At 46.2% G+C, this 19,645-nt stretch overlaps 1 protein-coding gene across 1 annotated transcript in view; it reads left to right on the top strand.

The window, feature by feature from the left end:
• GRIP2 (glutamate receptor interacting protein 2) overlaps nt 1-19,645 on the top strand; it is a gene marked incomplete at both ends in the record, with an annotated part of 214,105 nt that overhangs the window by 168,916 nt on the left and 25,544 nt on the right. Inside the window, 11 exons of the mRNA XM_079540181.1 lie at nt 908-1,043; nt 1,837-1,982; nt 4,628-4,714; nt 5,006-5,081; nt 5,532-5,677; nt 9,640-9,787; nt 10,347-10,516; nt 13,813-13,938; nt 14,491-14,643; nt 14,809-14,995; nt 19,410-19,555. Coding sequence (XP_079396307.1) covers nt 908-1,043; nt 1,837-1,982; nt 4,628-4,714; nt 5,006-5,081; nt 5,532-5,677; nt 9,640-9,787; nt 10,347-10,516; nt 13,813-13,938; nt 14,491-14,643; nt 14,809-14,995; nt 19,410-19,555 — 1,521 coding nt within the window. The remainder of the gene's footprint in view (nt 1-907; nt 1,044-1,836; nt 1,983-4,627; nt 4,715-5,005; nt 5,082-5,531; nt 5,678-9,639; nt 9,788-10,346; nt 10,517-13,812; nt 13,939-14,490; nt 14,644-14,808; nt 14,996-19,409; nt 19,556-19,645) is intronic.

Below are 19,645 nucleotides of genomic sequence, written 5' to 3'. Positions count from 1 at the left end.
GCAGCTGCCTAAGCCTGACCCTGCAAAATGCACTGGAGCTTGCTTGTGTTGAACCAGTTATGTTTTAAATGTGACTCGTGGCTTCAGCTGTAACTGTAGAGAAGGTGGGTATTACTGAAAAAGTCTTACTTAGAGCAGCTGCAAATGTGTGGGGAAATTGCTGTGGATGAATGAGTTCATGCCTTCTCCTCCTTTCCCTCGTGCTGGCAAGATCCCACCTCTCCACCTTATCTTCTTTACCTCATGACTACATTGACATCTCAGGGTGTTTTTAAAATCACCACATTTAAGTTCTCCCTTGTTCTGTTCATGCAGGCAGCTACTGCAGGTCCACAACATCCTTCCACCTGCTGAATGTGAGCCTGCCGTGCAGCCCTCCAAACACCCGCCCTGGTCCATATAAAACATAGTTCTGGAGGTAATCTCCCTGGACTTAGATGCCACCACTCTGGAAACACAATGAATTCATTCTCTCACAAGCCCTCACTACCCTGCCTTGCCTTGCTTGCTCTTGCCTCCAGACCTGCATGCCATGCTTTTCATGCAGGTCTACCAGCACGCACCTCTGCATCACAACATCACTTTGAAGAAAGTGGAGCTTTCTCTTCCTGCTAATTGGCACTGGCATGGATTGCCCAGAGAGGTGGTGGATGCTCCATCCTTGGAGACTCTCAACATTAGGGTGGATGGGCTCTGAGCACCTGATGAAGCTGTGGGTGTCCCTGTTCACTGCAGGGAGTTTGGACCAGATGGCCTTTATGTGTCCTTTCCAACTCAAATTATTCTATGATTCTATGAATTGTAATTGCAGCTCTGCTCTCCCACCACCTGTAGGATAAGGATGTCCTTAGGACTGGGAGGGATATGCCTTGCACTGAGGAGTTTGCCTTTATTCCTGATGTTTCAGAGGAGTTCAGAGGGGTCACCATAGTGGAGCTGATCAAGAAGGAAGGAAGCACCCTCGGGTTGACCATCTCGGGTGGCACGGACAAAGATGGGAAGCCAAGGGTCTCCAACCTGAGGCCAGGAGGACTGGCAGCAAGGTGAGAGATGGATATAGAGCACAGAGGGCACAGGAAAGCTGGGGAAGAGTAGTTACATGTTCTGCAAATATAATTAAAATAACTGGCACAAAGCTTTCTTTTTTTTTTCCTTTTTCCCCAAGTGCCTCAATGCAAAGTTGCTACTCCAGTAAGTCAAATGCCTTCTATTTTCAGCTGTTTCCCATGTTCTGTGCAATTATGCTCTGAATTTTTGTGTAGGGATATTTGGAATTCTGTGAAATTAGGCAGCCTTGTCAGGAGAGCTGCATGGTACAATACATCTTGATCAAGCTAAGTGGTTTAATATTGTATCTGTTCTGAATACTGAGTGTATAAGCAATGTTACTGGCTCAGGAAAAGCATGATAGAAGAAAGGCTCCAAGAAGCAGAGAAAGGGAGGGAGTAATTGAACAATTTTGTAGAAAACAGGCAAAAAGCAAGATGTTTTCTTTTCTTCTGTTGAATTTTATTTCAGACAGCTCTTGGTACACTTCTCTTTGAGTGATTGCTCTACGTGAATGGGAATTGAGCAACAAAAAGAGAAGGTTGTGAAAGTGCATGTGGCAATTGTTACTGTATGTACAGATCTGAACATTTGCCACTAGGAAAGATAGATAGCTTCAATTTTAGCATTCCTCTCTGAGAACAGGCTCGTGCAATCACACAGCTGAGATCAGCCCTGCCTGGTGCCTTGTTCACAAAATCTCATGGTTATCAAAGGCTGCCACGCACTGCCAGCCTGGTTACGGTGGAGGCTTTGTGCTACCCCTGCTTTCTCCCTCCTCATTCACAGAAGTGACCAGCTGAACGTTGGGGATTACATCAAGTCGGTGAACGGCATCAACCTGACTAAGCTGCGGCACGACGAGATCATAAGCCTGCTGAAAAACGTGGGCGAAAGGGTGGTGCTGGAAGTCGAGTATGAGCTGCCCCCAGCCGGTGGGTACCGTGACAGCCCTGCTCTCTTTCATTAGCCACGCTTTGACCTGGGGTGCAGATGGGCTGGCTTGTGCTTGGGTCACCGTGGATGAAGCAGGACCTGGGGGCATGGTGCTGCTCTGCCTTCGTGTGCTCGCTGGATGCGGCCGCGCAGTGTGGGGTTGGAGCAGAGTGCTTTTTCCAGCACAGTGGGTGCCTGCTCATGCACACCGGCAGGAGATGGCTGATTAGATCTGTCTTGCCTCAGAGTGACTTGGTAGCACAGGCCAATCTGCCTCCTGATGCTCCTTCAGCTTTTCTGCCTTTTTTTTTTTATTTTTTTTTTTTCTCCCTTTTGGAGTGTGGCTACAGGAGGTTTTATTCAGTTCTAAGTATATATTGCCAGATACTCTTTTCTGAATGGCAGAAAGTGCTGTTATTGCTCAAGATGCTTTGAAATGTTTGGCGTTTTCAGATGAGATGGAAGCTCATCTGAGAGAGATGAGAAGATCGGAGATCTGCTTTCTAGCTAAGGGGCCTGGGTCAGAGGCTGGCAAGCCTGGGTGACATAAACAGGGCTTGTGTCATGCTGTGGGACACAGTGTGCTCATCACAATCTTTTCTTTGTGAAAATGATCTCCCTGGTTATTACTGTTATTCAGAGGGTCAAACAGAGAATGACTGGGCAGAAGAAGTAGAAAAAACAAAAAGGGAAAAACAAAGCTAATGAAATCTAAGCTTTTTACCCCAGATATGAACCTGTCTTACACTTTACAGCTCTTCTGCAGTTTCTGCATTTACCTAAAAAAATTCAGAATATAGAAATGACATCCAACAAACCCAACAGCCAAACCCCACGGTTCAAGTTTTCCATGATCTCACACTTGCTGGAGATGACAACTCTTAACCTTTCTGCTTAGCTGTGAGCCTGGCTATTAGGAATCTGATCAGCTGTCCTTCCAGCTGAGGAGCAGTGCCAATACCGCATAGCTCAATCAATAGCAGCGAGGCAGAATGTCTCCGTTCTGATTGAGCAGGAAGAACGCACTGAAATAGCGACTTTTCTCAGATGAGATTATTGATGCTGTTTGTGACTAATCCAAACAAAGACACACAGCAAAATACGAGGAATTGTCCGCTGTTGCCTGGCTCCAGTTCATTGTTGGTTGCTCGTGTGCTTTTATCTGTGGTGAGGGTTTGCTGTTGCTGTGTGCACTCGCTTCTTTCTCCCCGGGCAAAAACCAGAAATGTAGTGTATTTCAATAGCTTGCGTGTGTGGGTTTCCATTTTTCTCCCCACTTTATAATTTCCTGCTTTGGAAGAGACCAGGTCTGAGTCTAGTTTTCAGGCCACTGTGTCATATCATCTCTTTCATGCATAAACCAAGCCCAGCATTAATTCTAGCTGAGGTTTCTCTGCTCCCACTGCTCTTATGAAAGACTGCTGCAGAACTTCATGCTTGGATGATTAGGACAGAAATTGGACCGTTTCCCAACTTGTTTGTGGATGCTTTATGCCCTTCTCTTGGTATGGGAGCCTTCCTGTGCCCCAGGCTTTTCCCTTTTGAAGTATATCTAGGTTGTGTCCCCGTCAGCACTCAATGCAAGAGCAGAGCAGCTGTGCAGGGCTCTGGTTTGGGAGTATATCTGGCCTTGCTGCAGCCTGGTCCTCAGGGCTGCCTGTCTGCACGTGGGTGCCGTGCCTCAGCTGTGCATCTTTGGGGTAAGTTTAACCCTAACTGGGGCAGTCCCAAGCCCTTGGGGAGCTTGGCAGCGAGGACCAACTTGATCACAGTTGGCACAGAAGGGAAACTGGTTTCCAAAACCCCTCCTGAGCCAGGGGAAGGGCTGCTGTGGATGTGCCTGGGTGCCTCCTGCTTCTCCAGTCATCCCTGCAGCCATTTGTTGCAGCCGGTTTGAAGACTGTGAATTGATCTTTTTGGAGTGGATGAGCTAAAATGCCATGCACCATTTTGGATGGAGAAGATTGGAAAATTGTCTCATATTCACAGCGGTACTTCAATAAATCATTAAATAGCAGCAGATGGCAAGAGGCAGAAACAGTTTTCTTTCTTTTTCTCTTTACTTTTGTACATTAAATAGTATTGTGTATTTAATATAAAATTACTGAATTGCCCCTAGGATCAGTTTAAAGGATTCACTTAATCTTTTTTTAAAGTCAAAATGTAGGAGGAAAGGGAAAAAAACCCTCAACCTTTTGCACTGAGGATTTGGGATTTTCATTTTCTTTAAGGTCAACCATGGCTCGACTCCTTACACTGCTTCTGTTTTTTTTTTTTTTTTTTTTTTTTTTTTTTAAAGTAGGTTTCCATCCATGTCATAAGCTTCTGGGCTTTGAGTAATGCTGAACACATTAAAGCTGGTTGATAAATGGGAGGGTTTTACTTGAATGTCAGAGTATTAGCCAAGACAGACTTGAGAGAAAACACACAACGCTGAGCTGGTCAAATCATCCCTGACCATGGTGGTTGGCTCTAGCAAAAATTTAGACTGTCTAGATTGGATTTTGTGCTTCTAAACAGGGAAGATACAATAGGGTATGGACTTTCATTTTAGTGATGTTTGGCTGAGTTTTGTTATTATCTTGCAGAGTGGCATAGAAAAGGTTTGTCTGGGGGTAACCAAGTTGTTCTCTCTTCCTTTTAGTGCCAGAAAGCAGTGCTGGCATTATTCCCAAGACCATTGAGGTGTCCCTCTACAAGGAAGGCAACAGCTTTGGCTTTGTGCTCAGAGGTTAGTGGCTTCTCTGCTGAGAAATGAATGGGGTACAAACACTGGCAGAGATGATTTGGGAAGCAGGAAAAGAAAAGAAAGAAGGTGAATGTCACACCACAGACAAGAAGCAAAAGTGTGCCCCAGAGAGCAGCTTGTGCAGCCTTGAAGGCCTGCTGACTTCCTAATCTAGGGCACGCTTTGCTTCTGAGCTGTGTCAGCTGTTATATGATAAATGTCTCTACTTTCTCAGCACTCTCATTCAGAGTCTCAAACCTCCAGTGACTTACAGCTTTCCTGGTTTGCTTACAGGGGGAGCCCATGAAGACTGGCACAAGTCCAGACCGCTTGTGCTCACCTACGTGAGGCCGGGTGGCCCAGCAGACAGGTACTGCACCTCCAGCATTTGCTGTCACAGAACAGACTAGCAGCTTTCACTGCACTTTTGGGCAAATATCCTTCTCGTCCTCCTTGCTGGGGTCTCCCCAAGGCCTTTTGTGCTCGTCCTGCAGAGGTGGAGTGGAACCTTTGGTGTGCAGGGGTGAACGGATCTGGTGCTCATAGGGTGACCTATCTTATCTTTGGAAACATCAGAGGCTGCTCTTCCACAGGCAGCCACTTAATTAACCCTGTGCAAATGAAGAGCTGATGCTATGTTAGAAAGCCAGAAGTAGCCTATGTATTGTCATGCTGCTAATTTAATGTGGTGGGCCTGACACTATAAATAACCCAAGCTATCAACTCCTCAGGATCAAATTAATTGACATTATACATATATATAAACACATAAATGCAAAAAAAAAAAATAATAATAACTTTTGCCTATGGTTTCCTATAGAGAAGGGTCCTTGAAAATTGGGGACAGGCTGCTGAGCGTTGATGGGATCCCTCTGCACAGTGTGACCCACGCTGACGCCCTCAACATCCTGCGGCAGTGCAGCCAGGAGGCACTCTTCCAGATCGAGTATGATGTGACCATCATGGGTAAGGCCAGGATTACTGGGGTGGCATTTGCTCTGACTGCCTGCAAAGTACATGGGGCTAGAGTCAACTGTGGGGTCACTGGATTTCAGCCCAAAAGTTGCTGTCTATGTGGGAGCAGGGGATCGAGTTCAAAGCTGACTTACTTGAAGGTATTTGAAATGCCCTTATCTGATGATGTGTCCCAGTGGGAACTTTGACTGATTTCAGAAGAGGAGGGAAAAAAGGAGTTTCTGATGTAGGAGAAGTTGGAATTGAGGTGGGCTGGAATGTCGGCGCTCTGCCAGCACTGAAAATACCGATATTAGATGTGAGCTGGGCAATGAGCTGTGAGCAGGCACTGGATTGCTGTGGCTTGGCTTCTGAATTTTGACCCTGTTTAATTCTAGAGCTGTTTCTTTTCTTAGAACTTTCAGTTCAGATCTGCTTCTGAAATAAATGAGGAGTGTCCAACTGACTGACCCTAGAGAAGACAGAACTTACTGGAGGGCAGAGGATGGCTATTTCTAAAAATGATCTATCTACACTGTAGATACCGAGTTTGAGGGCATTATTTTTTTTTTCCCATTTGATTTTCAGATTCACGCTCTGGGAAAGAGTTTATTATTAGCTACTATAAAGTCATTTTGAGCTGGCTTTGTGACACACAGCTGTTACTGCAGGGAGCATAGTTAATGAGTTTTAGGTTACCACAGAGTCTGAAGCTGTGCCGGCTCTGGAAGCTCAGTGAGCTGTGTGCTCAGATTTGATGTTGCAGCTCTGTCTCCAGAGGGTTTTCTGCCTTCACTGGAGCTGCAAGCTGGAGTAGTTTGGAGTCTCTTCTGCAAATCTCACAAACCAGCACAGCACGTGGGAGCCTGAGATCCAGCAAGGAGCAGGAGTTGGATCAGGTTATTTTCTGATTTACCAGCGAGGAAGCAAATCAAAAGGAGTTTAATACCTCCCCACTGCTGAGCAAACAGAGCTGAGAGTGCCAGGACTTGTTCCGTGCAACATGCAGGAGAGATGCAGTAGACTAATGGAAATCCTTCTGCAATTCCTGAAGGCTTTCCATTTCTTTCTCAGCCTCTGTTCCCCAAACTGCCCTTCCTTTCAGAAAAAATACTGCAAGGATGGACGTACTGATTTTAGAGCTGCATCCTTGCGTGGAGAGGCTGCCAGGAGCTGGGCAACCATGTATCATACTGACATGCGCTGTGCTGGGAGAGCTGGAAGGAAAACCCAACGTCTCTGCAGTTACCTGTGTTCTGCCTGGCTTCTGCCATGTTACAGGAGCAGCTGCTCTTTAGAGATTGGCTGGCATTCAAGAAAAAGAGGAAAGCCTTAAATTATGGAAAACAGAAAATCATAGAACAGTTTATGTTGGAGGAGAACCTAAAGATCTTTGAGTTCCAACCCATGCCATGGGCTGGTTGCCACCCACTAGCTCAGCTTGCCCAGGGCCCCATCCAGCCTGGCCTTGAGCACCTCCAGGAATGGGGCACTCAGACCCTCTCAGGGCAAAAATACCTAAATTCTGTTTTCTACCTTTGGAAACGATTTTGACTGCAGTAGCTGAGCAGAGATCAGCGAGGGCTGTTCTCTCTGGCGAGCAGCAGTTAGCACAGAGCTTTCCAGTCTGTATAGAAGCAAACATTTAGTGGTGCATGGGTAATGGGCTTTTTGGAATTTTGTTGTTTGTGTGGTCCCTTGGTGCCTATGCTGCAGAAAGCTGATTGTTTTAGATCCTGACTTGAAGCAAAAATAGCTGTTAAAGTGTCTCGGTATTTCTTCTTGAGTAACTCTCCCACCTAAAGCTGGCAGGGTTGAGTGAACACAAGCAAAGTCGGGTTCTGTGCAGTGATTCATCTTGTGCTGCTATACAGTGGGCCACGAACAGATGCTTCCCAAGAAGGTGTAAAACAGCCTCTTTTTAGCTAGTTTCTTCATAGATTGCTTCTCCCCACCCCCATAAAGCAAGATGATGTAGTATTTGTTGCTTAATAATATTTGCGGCTGATTTTGCCAGGCAACAGCTAATAACTGCAACCAGAGATGAGTGCTTTGTCCCCAGATCACAATTATTACATTCTCTTTACCAACTGAGGGACAAGGATGAGGGAAGGGAAAAACAGCTACTGGAAGCAGTATGGGAATGCAAGCAGCCAGAAGGGAGCACTACGCTTAGAAAACTAGCTCTTGGCGAAGGGGCTGGGACACATGGCCCTTGGCTGATGCCAGATAAACATGGCAATAAGCAGATGCCTTTCTTTTGGAACACAGAAGAGCTGCGCCTTTTCCATGGATGCTTGAGGTTGCAGACGTGCCTGATGGGGCAGGTGCCAAAGCAGCAGTGTGCATTGACTCCCTGCAGGAAGGTTACTGCGTGCCCTGCCCTGTCCTCTCAGCATTTCGTTCTAAATTAGCTTGGGTGTAATAGCCCTGTGTTAATCAAGCCTCACAAATATTGCTAAATTGCAGGCTCTTGACCTTTGATTTGAGTCAAACCTTAGTGGCTCAGCTGGTATTTCTCAATCAGATGCCTCTATAAAATGTATTTGAATGTGTTGCTTTGTCCGTGGCACCAGCAATGAAGATTAAAGGGACATCAGGATGGCCCATGCTGTGCAGGGTTGAGAAGGGCCATGGGCTGACGGAAGGGACCTATTTTCATTGCAAACATAAATGAGGTCTAGCACCCCAGCATTCTGTTTCCATGACCAGTTTTCCTATCTTCCTCCCTTTGGCTGAAGGAATGTATGTGTGTGAATGTATCTCTTTCAAAGGATGTGTGCTGGATGCACATGGGCAGCCATACCAACATGTAGCTGATGCTGTTGGAGGTCCTTGGTCTATTGGAGCTTCCTTTGCTAATTAAGGCCTCAGTGGGCCTTCCACAGGCTTTACCCAAGTGCTCTGGGCACTTTCTTGTTGTGCTGGAGCTGTGCTTTAAGCCAGGGCCTGCAGGTCTGTCCAGTAGTCCTTTTCAGCTGAGAGTTAATAGTGTTTCATTTGAAGCCTTGCCTAGTCTTCACTATCTCTCATTCCTTCTTCTTCCTCCGCCTGGAAAAAGGACACTATGAGTAGACCATAGTCTACTGATCCCCTGACTGATCCCCACACAACCAGAAATCTGTCTCCAGAGACTCAGAATCTTCAACAAATCCCAGGAATGATCTTGCTGCAGCTTGGTTTTCAGGATCCTCATCAATGCTCCCATTTATCAGAGTGCTAGAATGAGCCATGTATCACATTTTGAAGCCAAGTAGCATCAGTGTTTTTAGTGGAGCAGAGCTTTGGAAGTGAAAAGCTTCATCATGAATAATGAAGGAGTGAGGAGGCATCAGGATCTCAGGGGGCTTTGGCAGCCTTTCCTTTGAAGTTGATGTTTGGGTTTCCATGAAGTGCTCTCATGGAAGTCAAACTAAACAAAGCATGTGGTAGGAAGCTCTGTGCCTGCTCTCACAGGCAGAAACAAGCAGTGATACTGCAGTGCTGGTGCTGGAGTAGCCAGGAGGTGCTAACTTATGCTGGTCTTCAGCATGTGAAGCTTCTGAATGCCTCAGGAAATGGGATCCTCTTTCCTTTGGGCCTTTTTAGAAAGAACTCTCAAATAATGATGCCCTTGTGATCTTTCTTTTTTGTGCTTCTCTTTTAATATGGTTGATGTGATGGCAGGACAGACTTTGAGCATTCTCTTCCTTGATCTTGTTATTTAAAAACAAGAGGCAAGAGGGTGGTTTTCACAAGTGAATTTTGTAATCTCTCTTCACTCTCATACATACTCTTTGCAGAAGCAGTTTTGCTTCTTGAATGTCCTTCTTTGTTAACTTGCTGTGTGATGCAGAGTTGTGAGGTTATAGGATATCCAAACCATCGGGTACAAACAGGTCAGCAGAATTGGCCAGCCCTTTGTTTGCTTCTGTGTTTTACATTTTGCTGCTGCAAAAGGCTGTATGAGAAGAGTCTTCTCTCTTGTTTTGCAGATACTGTAACTAATGCTTCGGGACCTCTACTAGTTGAAATAGCAAAGACTCCAGGATCAACGCTAGGAATCACGCTGACAACAAGCACGCATCGGAACAAGCAGGTCATTGTCATTGATAAGATCAAGCCGGCCAGCGTGGTGGACAGGTACAGAGCTGAACAGACTGCTCCAGTTCTCTATCCTTCACTGCGTTTCAGCCCCCTTTTCAGTCATGTCATTATTCCCCACCTTGCCTTGAACTGGCCATGTCCACATGTTTGTAGTTCTAAGCGTGCTAAAAATATCTGACCTAACATGGGTGGACACTCTGCACCATGAGTGAATGTAGCTCATGGCAGGTATAAGCTGAGCTGTGATTTAAAAACCTCAGATCTGACCGTCCTGGAGCTGTGGAACATCCTGTTTAGAGCAGGTAGGTAGGGCTTACTGTCCTGTTGGTTGAACACCGAGCTAGGCTATGACCATGCACTACTGAAAACTTAAAAGATCCTTCCCAAGGCATCAGCATCCCTGATGTAGACTTGAACCGTTGGAGTTGGTATTTTTGTCAATGCTTGAACCTCGTGTTCAAACTGAAAGCAAAAGCAGAGATGTGGAAATACATTCAGATGAAGCAAAACAGGGAAATTGTCCATTTCTGCTTGCAACCACAAGGACATGAATTTTGGCTGTGTGTATTAATTACTCTTGCTATTTCCTTTGCAGATGTGGAGCACTGCATGTTGGTGACCATATTCTCTCCATCGATGGCACAAGCACAGAACACTGCTCCTTACTAGAGGCAACTCAGCTTTTAGCTGCCACCTCAGAAAACGTCAAGCTGGAGATATTACCTGTTCACCAAAGCAGGATGCCTTTGAAGCCCCCAGAAACAGGTACGTCCTCCATGCAATCACTGTTGGTTGCTCTCAAAACTCAGTTGAGGTCCCTACTGTGGCTCTCATTGCTTTTGAATGCTGGTAATAAACTCCAAAGACAGACATCTGTGGAGGGTAAAAAAAAAATATTTTGATGAAATGCATGTGATTAGATGATGTTCAAGGATGTGAATAGGAAAAAAAAAAAGGTAGCATCTGTGCTTGAATAGGAAAATTGGCGTTGGGAATCCCAGAGTTTTGCGATGCTGAGTGCTGTGCAAGCCGCTTTCTTAGTACCTCAGATAAGAGACTTTAATGGAGAGGGAGGGAAACAGCGTTGGTGCAGGCAAATGCGTTTCCAAGCTCAGCTTTCATCTGCTTGCCTAGCAAGGCTTTGTAAAGAACGTGTCAGCAGCTAGACAGGATTCCACTGGACTTCCTTAGGAAACAAAGCTGAAACACAAGCTTTCATTTTCTGGACCAGCCTGTCTGAATGAGAGCTGCTGCTGTGTTGTCTTTTTTTTTTTTCCTTCAGAGAAATACTGGCTCATCAAACACCAAATACCTGTGAATTTCAAACATCATCAGGAATTCACTCTGTGAGCATCCTTGTTGCCTACCTTTAGTTTTTCCTTCCATGTAAGTGGCTGACTCAGGCTCTCCTATATACAGATTTGTGAAATTAGCCTCACTATTAGATTTATTGCAACTCTTCCTGCAGTTTTGTTAGTGATAGATTAATGGAATCCTTTGAATTGGATGGGACCCTTAAAGGCCCTCTGATCCAACTCCCTTGCAGTGAACAGGGACATCCACAGCTCCATCAGGTGCTCAGAGCTCATCCAACCTGACCTTGGCTGTCTGCAGGGACAGGGCACCACCACCTCTGGCAGCCTGTGCCAGTGCCTCGCCACCGCTGTTGTCCATATTGGAGATCTTGTATTTCAGCTGTTTCTGTCTCAGCCCTTCTGCAACCATTTTCTAACACCTTTCCTTTGTGTGTGTGCATTTTAATAATATTGATGCACAAGAGCTACTGGCCCACTTCCTTTTCTGTTATCTTCTAGAGAGGTTTGGTGAAAGGAAGAAATTATCTGTGTTGTTTTCTTTAATATGATGCAGTGAAATATAGAATCTAATAACATCTTCGTGTCTAGAAATAAATCTCTTACACATCCAGTCCCATCTGTGCAGAATTAAAGCCGTTTAACAAAGGGGACAGATCACTTGACCTTTGTGCCCAAGACAAAATGGAAAGCTATAATCCTTTTTCAGCGGCTGTTAAAATGAACTATTCTACTTCTTCCATTTGTGCCCTGGTCTTAATCTCCATTCAGGATGTATGCATTCAGCAGCATCAGGAGAAGGAAGATCTATGAAGGACAGCTCTGTGTGTTCTAGAGGCTTTTTACCCATACCTCCACACGTCAGATCAGAGTGTCCCCCCTTTGGTTAAACCGTTAAGGACGTGAGAGATCATAGAGAAGGAAAAAAATACAGTCTTTGTGGTCTAATGCTGAAGCACAGGATTTGTCAAATGGAGTCAGCTTTCTCTGCCGCTCCGGGGGCATTTGGAAAGACTGTGGGAGGATTATGCTCACAAGATCAGCGGGAGCGGATGGTGCCCAGGAGCAGTGCTGGGATGGCTGGTGAAAAGCAAGGGAAGCCTGGGGAAGGCTTTTGTAGGTTTTTATCCCCAAATTGTCCAAAACCTATTTTCTTCCCCTCTGCAGTGACATCCGAGTTTCGTAGGCATTTTTTTCTGTTGTGTCAGCTATAGCTGAGAACTTAAAGACAAATGGATATGAATGGATTAAACCGTTTTTTATATAGGCCCGTAAGCTCTGTCACTCGTATTCTCAGTATTTAATTTTATTAAGAATTCTCTTTTTTGACTGGATTCAGCTCCATTTACTCATTTGATGATTGTTTTTAAAAGCCTTCTGACTCTGAGATTGCTTTTGAATTCACAAAATAGAAATGCCAGAGCTGAAAGTGGATCTTTTAAGAGCTTGATAGAGTAAATGCTAAAGTCACTAAAACAAAGACTTTAAAATAATTGCAGTTTTGGTCAGAAAATCTGACCTAAGTAATTTGATGCCTGTGGTGCATGTGCACAAGATGGATTTTCATTGATAAAGGCACTAAGTGATGATCTTTAGAAGAGCTCTCTGCGTGGACACTGGGTTGAGCTGAGTCCTTCTCCCTCGTGTGCACCTTCAGAAAGCTCAGTAGTGCCTGTGCTGGGGGAGTTCCCACCTACAGGGGGAGAACAGAGGAGGTTTCATTTGGGAAGGGTGGTTGCTAGTAAGCACCAGTGGTGGAAGGTTGAGAGCTGTCTTGACAGCACAGTGCAGGGATTCAGGAGAGAAATCCCAGTGCTGCTGGGCAAGGATAACTGAATTGACCCCACGCTATCCATGAGCAAAAGGGGTGTCAGTGAGAGGAAGGACCTGTGCCTGAGGGTGTGTTTTGGCCACTGCAGAGACGATTTGTGGCATCACTACCTGATGAAAACAAAGCCACGTCCCCTGGGACAAGAGATTCGTGGGCAGCAGATGTCGCGCTGCAGAAGATCTCTGCTAACATGTGCTGGGGTGGATTTAGGGTGGAAACTAAAGCAGTTGTGTGGCCTTGAAAAGGGTCTGCCATGTTGGTGCCACATCTTAATTCATTGTTTGCCATAGCACTGGCAGCTCTTCTTGTGTTGGTGGCCTTGTGTAATTGCCTTTAAGCAGCAGAGTATAAAATCCCTTTTGTTCTGGTAAGCTGGAGTTGGCCCACTGCTGGCTCTTCCATATGTGCACCCTGCCATGGATTCCTGGCCAAGAGCAGCTGCTAAGCACCCAAATGCTGAAGCCAAGCAAAGTGCTGGAAGCACTGCTTGGCATTGAGCTTCATCTGGAGAGGGCAACAAGGTGGGAAACAGCACAAGGAGGTTTCCCCAGTGCTGTCGGATAATGCTGATGGCCTCTGTTGGAAACTTGGGGCTAGAGGCAGCAGCTTCTGCATGTCGCACAGCAGCCTGCAAATGGTAATGACATCTGTGTGCTGCCAGCACGGCTTAGTCAGGCTGTTGGCTCAGGACACAGAGTTTTTTGAGGGGCATGGGTAAATTTCTGCCACTTTGCATTAAGTGTCATGAGGTTACATGGGGATGCATTTTTGCTGCTGGTGCTTGACACTCTGTGCTTGCTCCCTAACTTGTTCAAAAGCAGTGTGAGTCTCCTCTCTACAGTATCCCAGTTTCTTACCTTTTCTTTCTCTCGTTTCTCCATGCCTGTCGTGATTTCTCCTCTCCTGGGTGACATCAGTCAAGGTGCAGAAGAGTGACCACCACCACTGCTGGGACCCCTGTGTCAACTACTGTCACACCCACCACCCTGGGCACTGCAAGACGCCCACTTGGAACCAGACGCCTGGACAGGATTATTGCAAATGTAACCCCTGTGCACGGTGTTGCCCCGATCCTTACGTGTGTGCATTTGTGTTGTGCCTCTCCATTTGCTCCACATCCAACTCAGTAGCCTGGGGCGTCACTTATTTCCTTCGAGGTCGGTTGGATCCCTCCTCATAGGTGCACTGCTGAGGTGCAAAATCAGTATCTGGTGCAAAATCGGTACCTACAGCCCGACACACAGAGCTGCTAACTTCAATTAGAGCAGAATGCTGGGCAGACCCTTTGTTCTCATCCATTAGTCCTGCACTTCCATATAGGCAAGGGAAAAACTTGAGTTGCTGTGAACCAAGGAGGGTAGCTCTGGTGATATGTAAGGATGTGGAAATCCAATGCACCCAGCTCAGCCTTGCTGATGCAAGATGTATATTAGAATTGGGAAGCAAGCAAGGGAGCCTCGTTGCTCAGCAGATAGTTGAAGCTGTGGTTTCCCAGTCCTGAAGCTGAAAAGGAGGCAGTTCAAAACCGATAGAAGTTCAGTGAACACCCATTAGGTGAGCACACTGCATCCTTAACATGCTTTGTATCTCCCCAGCTCTGGTGGCCGCCAACTTCTCATCTCCCACCATGAACGCGCAGGGCTTCCCCTGCCAGAACTCGAACACGCTACCTCGCAGCTCCCACCCCATGAGCCCCCGCACCACCATGCTGAGGAGGAGGCAGAAGAAAAAGGAGCACAAGAGCTCATGTAAGTGTGTGGTGAGCTGGGGATGGGTTGGGCGTGATGCTGTGCTCACCTTGCTGGCTGTTGGCTGGCATAGGCCTGCTCATCACAGCAGTCAGGGCCTTGGTCTCCCCTTGGCACCGCCTGTGACTGTGGCTGCCCTAACTTCTGCCTCTTTCCTCCTCTCAGTGTCGTTGGCCTCCAGCACGGTGGGTCCTGGCGGGCAGATAGTCCACACGGAGACGACAGAGGTGGTGCTCAGGGGAGACCCTTTGAACGGCTTCGGACTTCAGCTCCAGGGAGGCATCTTTGCTACTGAAACCCTGTCCTCCCCACCTCTGGTCCGTTTTATTGAGCCTGACAGCCCGGCAGAGAGGTTAGAGACCTTGCCCTTGGATGCTGATGGTGCTGCTGCTGACCATTTCATGGTTTGGTTTGTTTTCTCTCCTCAGAGGCTCATTTAGATATTTACTGTCATCTTTGTAATATCTCCCATTCTTCACTGGGCATGGTTTACTGTCACTGCCATTTCTGCACTCGTCGGCTGACCGCGGCCTCCCTCGCATCCCAGGTGAAAGTCTTGGCACCAGGCTGTTCTCAGAGGAGGGAGTGTGTGTCTGTGTGTGAGCACCATTCCCATCCCTTTTGTTTTGCTTTTTTTTTTTTTTCTTCTTTCTCATTGAAAGATAAAGCTTTTGTGTAGTTGCAGAAAGAGGAAAAAAGGTATATGAGTGAGCCCTGGAAAGTGTTATCTGCTTGGTTTTGCTGTAGCAGAATCCAGCTACATAAATCGACCTAAAAGTTTTGAACCACCAAGGAGAGCTCTGGTATAGGATCTGAAAAAATAGCATAAAATGCTGGAAAACAGCAGAATGTAGGAGCAGCATTGCTGCTGTTTGTGACTCTGAGGATACTGAGAGCAATGAGCCCTTCAGAGGCTGAACCTCAGCATGGGAGCCCTGGTTAAACTTCTTCCAAAGTCTTTGCTGGTATAGGTGCCCTCAAATGATGTTACTCTTGCTGGATAGACCAGGTCCTAGCGTGGGACTGGTGTTGCCTTCTTGTGCCATCCCTGGTTGTGGCAGGGTGGTAGAGAGCAGCACGAGTGTGCGAGTCCAGGCAGGGAGCACAGGGATATGGAACTGGCATAGGAAAGTGCATTGTCCCAAGTGATGCAGGTTAAGAGGGATTTTAAAAGCCTTTTATGCTTTTTGTTTGTTTGCTTTCAAACAGCAGTGAAAGTGGTGGCATTTTGGATTTTTATCCTCTATTACCAGGGTGAAGTCGGCTCACAATGCAAAGCATTGAACTTCTTTTATAAATCGGGCAGCAACAAAGCCTGCTGCCCAAGGGGAGAAGGGAGATGTGCTGCAAGCTGCCTTGGCTTTGCTTTATCCCCTTGCCAAAGCCAGGTTGAAAGCAAAGCCTCATGGCACAGCCCGGCCTGTCTCAATGTGCTACGCGCTTCTCTCCCTCACGGCTCCCACCCAGCAGGTTTTGCACTCCCCTGGCTGCTGCCCTCTGCTTTGTGGTGGAAGGGAGCAGTCCTGTCTGTGTTTGCAGTATGGATTTGATTTGGGGATTAAATCTCTGCAGTGTATTTCTTCCTTTCCTAGACTGTGCTGCTTTTCCCCTCTGGAAGGTAGACACTTTATTGATCCCTGTCTCTAACAGACTTTCCCACTCCACCCCTGGTTTTGTTTCCTGGGTGCAAGATGAAGCCTTCGGAATCAGAATGAGACAGTGGTGTGTCCCTAGTTATCAGCAGGGAGGGTCAAATGGGACAGCACATTTCTTCCTTTCTTGCCTGCCTCCAAACAAACAGCTGTCTGTCCATCTTCCCTCAGCTGTCATAGACAGCAGTGGAAGAATATCTGCCTTGTCCATCTCAGTATCCAAAATCAATGCTTCCTGCTGCGTTACATGTTTCCTAGCTCTATTCGGACAGCTGTTTGATCATCATATTTCTGGCTTTTGAGTGTGAAGAGTTTGCAAAAGGAAAGTTCAGCAGCTGCGTAATGTTATCAGCACAGCTTTCATCTTCTGGGGGCTGTGACTCACCCATCAGCGTGCTCACACAGATGTCAAACAGGCACAGATATGCAAACACGCAGGGATGTGTGCTTCTAATCCATACAGGTCAGCTCGGGGATGCGTAAGGGCACCACACGTTGATTTCTGCAGCCGGTGATGTGCTTGCTCTGCAGCTGGAGTGACCACTCATACTAATGACAGTGAAGGAAATATTCAGCACGCACCCAGCCCAGAGCTTGAATTTGTGCTGCTCAGTGTTGAGCAAGGCACCTCTGCTATTCTGCTGCTGTCTTTGTGCCCAAGGAAATAGTCATGACAAAATGCAAATCTCTGCAATCCCAAGGAAATCTTCCCATCATGGACTCCAACACATCCATAGTGCTGTCTCTCACTGTAGAAGATGATTGAACTTTTGTTCTGATTTCAAAGCAGTTCTCCCCATGATCTCGAAGTACTTTGTGAGGTCTCCCGAGAGAGTGCCCATCTCTGAGATGTGTGCATCAATCTGGGGAAGTTCTCTGTGGACTTCATGCAGGATCCCACAGCAGAGCCAAGGAGAGGTCTGCAGGAGCTTTGACTTCCAGGGCCCTGTTCCCAGCACAGAGACACGTGGCAGTTGGAAACTGATGGTGAAATTCTAGAGTTAACAAGGCACATTGGGTCTTCTCACTCTTTTAGTTGAAGCTAGGAGGTTACGGCTTCACTTCACAAACTTTTATTAACCTGCAAGACTGGGATTTAGACCACCATGATCAAATCAATCAGTATTAAAAGAAATAAAATTCTTCTGACGTAACAGAGCTTGTAAAACACCGCAGCAAATCTACCTTGAATGGAGAAGTGCCATGTTTTGTGAGAGGGCAGCTGTGGTGGAAAGGGCAGTAAATGTTTGCTTTGATGCTGTGTAAAAGGTTCCCATAATCTCCCAGACCTTGTGGCTGAAACAGGTTGTGTCCTCCTTGAAATGATGAAGTGATGTCTGTGTTGGTTCCTCCTTTCCAAATGGTGCAAAGTGACCATAGCAAGAAACCCCTCAGTGCTGCAGGAGACCTCTCTCTTGTGCCACTCACCACCTTCATATTTGTGAGCTGGTATTTCCGATATGGTTTTATGGCAGCATATATATCTGCAAGCTCAGGAAAGGACTGTAATTAAATGATGAAGTTATTCACAAGGTTGGATTCACATATGCTCTATGGAGTTGTCTGTCCTAATCCAGGTCTCTTTGAACAAACGCTTCTGAATTTACATCTCTTAAAATAGCTGCCGTTTTCCATGGGTAGCATGAGCTCAGGCAACAGAGTGAATGTGTTGCAAGTTTAATACCTTCCCACTAACAAGATAACCTTCCTGGGCTCTCTCCAAACTTAATCATATATGAGCTTTTGATGGGCCGCAGACAAAAACTGTTGTTTGTGCATTTTTCTCCAGTTTGGATGTGAATGTTTTTTGTCTCGATACCTGGCCTTTCATATACATCCTGTTGTTTGGAGGTGAATAATACGGCCAGTATCCACTGCCTTTGATGTTTCCTTCATGTGCTCGGAAGCTGCAGTACCATCTTTTCTTACAGCGGCAACAGGTGTGAGTGACAAAGAGTGGATGAAAGGATCAGTAAAAATAAATAAACAGTCTTTTATAAAATATCTACAAAGTTGATATCTGCAAAGGTCAGGGCAAAGAATTTGTTTGATCATTAAACAGCAAGGGAATAAAGGTTCTCTAGAGAAGGCTTAAAACAGGATAGCTGATCCTTTTAAGGGAAAACTTTGTGGTAAAACAACTCCAAATGCAGAGGTGAATTGTGTTCCCATATTTCTGAATCTATTTTGGAAACCACACTGTAGCTTACATTAATGATGGATCAGTGCTTTCTCATGCTTAGCTAAGTGAGTGGACAGCCTTCCAGATAGGTGACTGGTGGAAAATCTGAACAGATGTACTCTGATGAAGAATGTGGAGGAGGATGAGAATGAACAACCTGTTGCCCATGGCCAGTCATGGGGAACTCTTGTCTTTGTAGAGCCATCATGCAGTTCAGATTACAGCTGCAGGAGGTAATGTGCAGGATTGCCTTCCTGGTGAAGAAGAGGGTAGACAGTGAATATAGTGGTTCATGTGCCGATAAACATTGGCCTTTCAGGGCAGTTAACACAGTATCAATGTACATTAGGCTTCCAGAAATGCAATTACAAGGGATAAATGATTATCCAATTTGCTGAGATGTTTCAGTGAGTTCATTGGGTTGTAGCTTCAGTATTAGCCATGTATTAAGCAGAGGACTCTGCACAATTTTCAGTGCCATTAGGTTGGTTTCCAGTGGGTGCAGGCACACAGAACGAGATGTATACTATTAGGTAGGGTAGGAGGGCACATGTCCTTGCAATTTATCACTTGCATGTCTTGGCCATGGTGTTGGCTTTCAGTAGAGGAAGGTTTTGCTGTTTTTTTTTTTCTTTGGAAGTTGCAGGAAATATGACAAAAAATGTTGTTTGGGAGTGAAGTATGTTGAGGTGAAGCCAGCCACAATGCTTTCATGCCCTGCGACCTTCCAGGCTGTACTGGCCCTGGGACACACATTGCAGAATGAATTATCATCTGTTTGGGGCCACTTCTGCAGGATTTGTCACTACTTTCTGTGTTCTAACAGATTTACCTGTCAAAAAGTAACTCATGGCTGGTTGTGGGGTTATTTCTTTTCTTCCTTCCTCCTTTATCCCTGCCTCCTTTCCCTCTTTTCCCAATGTGGACTGCAGGTGTGGGCTGCTGCAAGTGGGAGACAGAGTCCTTTCTATCAATGGCATTGCAACTGAGGACGGGACTATGGAGGAAGCTAATCAGCTTCTGCGGGATGCTGCGCTGACGAACAAAGTGGTGCTCGAAATTGAATTTGATGTTGCAGGTAATTGCAAAGGACTTCTTGCTCCTCAGCACCTGCTGGACTCTACCAGTGCTTTTGCTAACCTGTAGGAGGGATTGTGCTTACAAAAAT

This window comes from Tetrao urogallus, assembly GCF_951394365.1.
Source record: "Tetrao urogallus genome assembly, chromosome: 10".
Lineage (NCBI taxonomy): Eukaryota > Metazoa > Chordata > Aves > Galliformes > Phasianidae > Tetrao > Tetrao urogallus.
The sequence above is the reverse complement of the archived record's forward strand: the minus strand, read 5'-3'. Positions and strand labels throughout refer to the sequence as shown.